At 45.7% G+C, this 4,007-nt stretch overlaps 1 protein-coding gene across 5 annotated transcripts in view; it reads left to right on the forward strand.

Annotated features, from left to right (window-relative positions):
• Window positions 1-4,007, forward strand: part of ITGA9 (integrin subunit alpha 9) — a 366,875-nt gene that overhangs the window by 55,392 nt on the left and 307,476 nt on the right. For all 5 annotated transcript variants that reach the window (XM_032270221.1, XM_032270232.1, XM_032270249.1 and 2 more), the window contains one exon: window positions 2,553-2,621. In XM_032270221.1, the coding sequence (XP_032126112.1) occupies window positions 2,553-2,621 (69 nt within the window). The remainder of the gene's footprint in view (window positions 1-2,552; window positions 2,622-4,007) is intronic.

Raw genomic sequence — 4,007 nt, forward strand, 5'->3', positions numbered from 1 at the left:
GTGTGTTGTGTGTTATGTGCAGGTGTGGTGTGTGTTTGTGGTTGTGTATGTGTGTTGTGTGGTGTGTGTGTGTGTTGCGTGGTGTGTATGTGTGGCATGTGTTTGTGTGTGTTGTGTGTGTGATATGTGGGGTGTGTGTGTGTTTGTGTGTGTGTGGTGTGTGTGTGGTGTGTGGTGGTGTGGGTGTGTTGTGTGTTATGTGCAGGTGTGGTGTGTGTGTGGTTGTGTATGTGTGTTGTGTGTTTGGTGTGTGTGTGTGTGTGTGTGTGTGTGTGTTGTGTGTGTGTGATATGTGGTGTGTGTGTATAATTTATAAGACTGAGCCCTGGCCTCATGGTGTCCTTCAAAAGAATGGCATTTAGTGCTGGGCAACTTCAAATCCCAAACCCTTCCCAAGTTTGGCTTTGACTTAAATGGAGCTAGATCTAGTCCCAGATATCTCTGTGGCTTTATTTATGCCCTAAATTATTCTCATATTTGTTTCCCCAGTGTTTTAGAAGGAACATTGAATTCCCAAGACTGGTTCAGCACAAAGGCTGGACTGGAAATATGTGGGTCTGGCTTTCCCTAAACTACAGTATCTGCCCAAAGACCCACCCCTGGATCTAGGGCTGTCTGAATTCCTTTGGGAAGCATGACCTCTGAGGGGCCTGAATTGTGAACTCTGCTCGTTGGTTCTTGAGCATGAAGGTACGGGAAATGCAGACTGAGAAGCTGCAGATGGATCAGGAACCCACATTTTTAAGAAGCTCCGTGGGTTATCTGATGGGAAAGACTGAGTGAACAGAGGAGTGAGCTTTGGATCTGAGCCCCTAGGGTTAGACCTGTGATGGACTCTGGTCCTATCTCCGAAGGCTTGGAGAAGTGGAATCTGGATTCTGGATTGGCCCAGATGAGCTGAGACCACTGGTAATTGGAGCCTTCAGCCAGAAGGCCAGGGTGATCAGGGAGCTGACGAACTTTCCAGCTGACTAGGCTTGACTAAGGGTAATTTCTGTGGATCCCCTCCAGGCAGAGGTTAGGAGCTGCTGCTCATGTTTCTGGAGCATGTGCCTCCCTCCTCCCTAACGTTGATGCTGTGCAGAGAGGTTCTTGGAAACTGAAACCAGATCAACCGGGACCCCGAGCCAGCAGGGAGGAGGGAGCATGCAGGTGACCTTCCATTACTTCAAGAAAGAGGTGGTTCTTTCCAAGTTGCATGAATTTCTCTAAATAGTAGAGAAAGACGCATTAAGAGCCGTTTGCATTGATTCTGTCTTCTTCGGGAGGGGCTGCAGGCTCCCAGGCCTCTCTGTAGAAATGGTAAAATTGCCTACCTCTAGTTCATAGTTATGCGGGTGCCTCTAGGCTAACGATAGCAGCTTTCTTTTCTCCCTAGTTGGAGAAAACACGATCCGGTTTTGTAGTTTTCCCTTCAGATGACTGTGATGAGCTTCATAGTCCCTGTCAAGTCTTAATGGGACTCCCCCGCAAACCCCTCTCACTGGCTGGCTGGGGGATGCAGGGTATAAAGTTTAAAAAAAAAAAAAAAAAAAAAACGGAAAATGGTATTTATAACTGATAGAGCCAGACAGCGGGAATCCTGGATCCAGTTAACAAAGAAACTACATAAAAATGCTTCTTTGAGTTAGACCACCTGAGAAGCATGGGGGAAACTCATCATAGTGGCAAAGCTGCTGACAATTCCACATTCCCAGGGACGGGGGCTAGTATAGACTTGATTCCCAGGGACCCCAGGGTGGACCTCTGGCCTTGAGGATTTTGGTGGTGGTTCCAGTGCCAGGGTGCAAAAGCACTCACGCTAAGATGGCGGTTCCTTATCTCATGGGAAGGCGACTTACGCTGGTTCTCATGAGACACTCTTCCCACAGGATGTCATCTGAACAAAGAACTTTCATAGTCAAGTACATTTAGGAAGTTAAATGTCAGCGATCATCTTTGCAGTGGAGACGCATAGTTCGCATGAACATGCTAAAGGCTCTAAAAAGTTCCACAGTCAAGATATTTACTTGATGTTTAACTCTGCATTTCCCAAATGAAATTGCTGTTTACTCAGGCAGATCACGTGACTCTGATAGTACGTGACATCACTTTGGGCCACTGGTTTGTCCACAGTACTCACCTCCCTCCATCCCTTTGTCTTCTGTTGAAATGCCTGTTAAAGCCCCACTAGGGGTAAAGGCCAATCCATACCACCAACTAATTTTAAAAAAAGGAATAAAGGAAATATTTCAAGAAACAAAATCCTAGCTTTTTCTCAAAGGTGAATTGTTTACTTGTAATTTGGAAGCTCCTTGGGTCTTACTGTGTGTGGCTTTCATGAGCAGGGTGGTTCAGGAGCAGTGGCGGTGATTTCTGCCTCCGGATGGAAGGACACTTTTCTTTGCAGGGTTGGTAAAATGACAGCTGACTTCTTCATGCTCATCAGCGAGCAGAGGCACAACTGCTATGCACCTGGCCCTTAAGTTTTTAAATAGGATTCCCAGGAGGATGCCAATAAATATCTTTGATCCTTGATTTTATCCTAATTAGATTTTTTTTTCATTCCATAGGTTTATATTTTCAGAGCTGACCGAAGATCAGGCACCTTAATTAAGATCTTTGAAGCATCAGGTAAAAAGGTGAGGTTCTTGGTATAAGTGACTATTTTTTAATTTGAGAGGTGTGATCATGTGGGAGTCCGTTCTTTTTAGAAAATTGTGCCCTACGTTTATATGGCAGTGCTGTGGGCTTGTTGGTATCTTTACCTTCTCAGTGGTATGTAAAACCTGTATATTCTTGGGACTCATGCTTGCTTTAGGAGACATTCTGTAGCAAGATGAGTTCTATGTGGCCAAGTTACAGCCCAGAGTTTTAAGAGATTGTCCATAGTTCAGACTGTCATCAAAGGGACTCATGCTCTGTCTGTCTGCCTCCATTCCTTTCTCAACGCATCTCCACCTCCAGAATCAGGTAGAGTTGAGTACAGGTGGCAAGAAAGCCTTCTCACTGAACCTGTGTCACCAGCCCGACGTTACCCCCTTCCGGAATCCTTAGCCTTCAACTGTCCTTGCCAAGGTGATTCTTGCCACACAAAGAAAATCCAAGCACAAGTTGCTCAATTCCTCTTAGAACCTTGAAGCAGAAGTAGCTCAGGGTACTGCCCTCAAGCTAGTTCCGGGTGAGGTTACTCTGCCTGGGTTCTCCCCATCTTGTCCCGAATCCTCTCTCTGCTTTCTGAAAGTTCCCATTATACTGCCCTGTCATCTAAAATTAAGACGGCTAGAGAGTCCCGCGATTGATAAGCAGCAGTTCTCATGGGCTTCCCAGTCATGCACTCCTTGTGTGGCTTAGGTCAGCAGGACTGTTGGGCTGAGCTTGGCTACTCTAAGGGACACAAGTTTGGGTTGGGAGCTGTGGGGGGTAATTTGGAGGCTGGTCTTGGTGGAGGCCTTTGTGGGATCTGGGAAGAAGCATAGGATGTCTGGATCCCAGAAGCTAGGAGAATGCCAGAAGGCAATTTTATCTGCCACTACCCTGCAAAAGGGGAAAAAAACGTTTCCTTCCTTGGCCACGTGCCTCCTTAATTCTGTTCCTGCTGAGTTAGAACTGCTTACGCCAGCCTGGGATCCTTCCATGTTGTTCTGATGGTGAATCATATTCCGAGTTCCAGAAATCCCATTCAAGTAGACCTTTTTGCAATTTTAATAATCCAGTAGGTATACTTAGTATATCATTGTCATTATCTTTTGAATAAAAAAGTGCATCACCAAACTTGGTTTTGCATTCTTCCTCGGAATGGCTCTGCCTTCCCCTGAGAACTCTGCTGGCTTGTGTTATTTTAACATTTCCAAAACCCCAAAGCAACAACACTGGAAAATGACTGTGAGCCATTCTGCAAAAAGGTTTTCCAAGCACCCCTAAAGTTAGAAAAGAAATAACCTCGTGCTGTTTGTGATTTACAAAAGAGAGTCCCAAAGAGCAAGTAGGACGTGAGTGGAACCAAGGCTAACATTTTAGATCTTCTC

Source organism: Sapajus apella, unplaced genomic scaffold, assembly GCF_009761245.1.
Source record: "Sapajus apella isolate SASKATOON/1434 unplaced genomic scaffold, GSC_monkey_1.0 scaffold4, whole genome shotgun sequence".
NCBI lineage: Eukaryota > Metazoa > Chordata > Mammalia > Primates > Cebidae > Sapajus > Sapajus apella.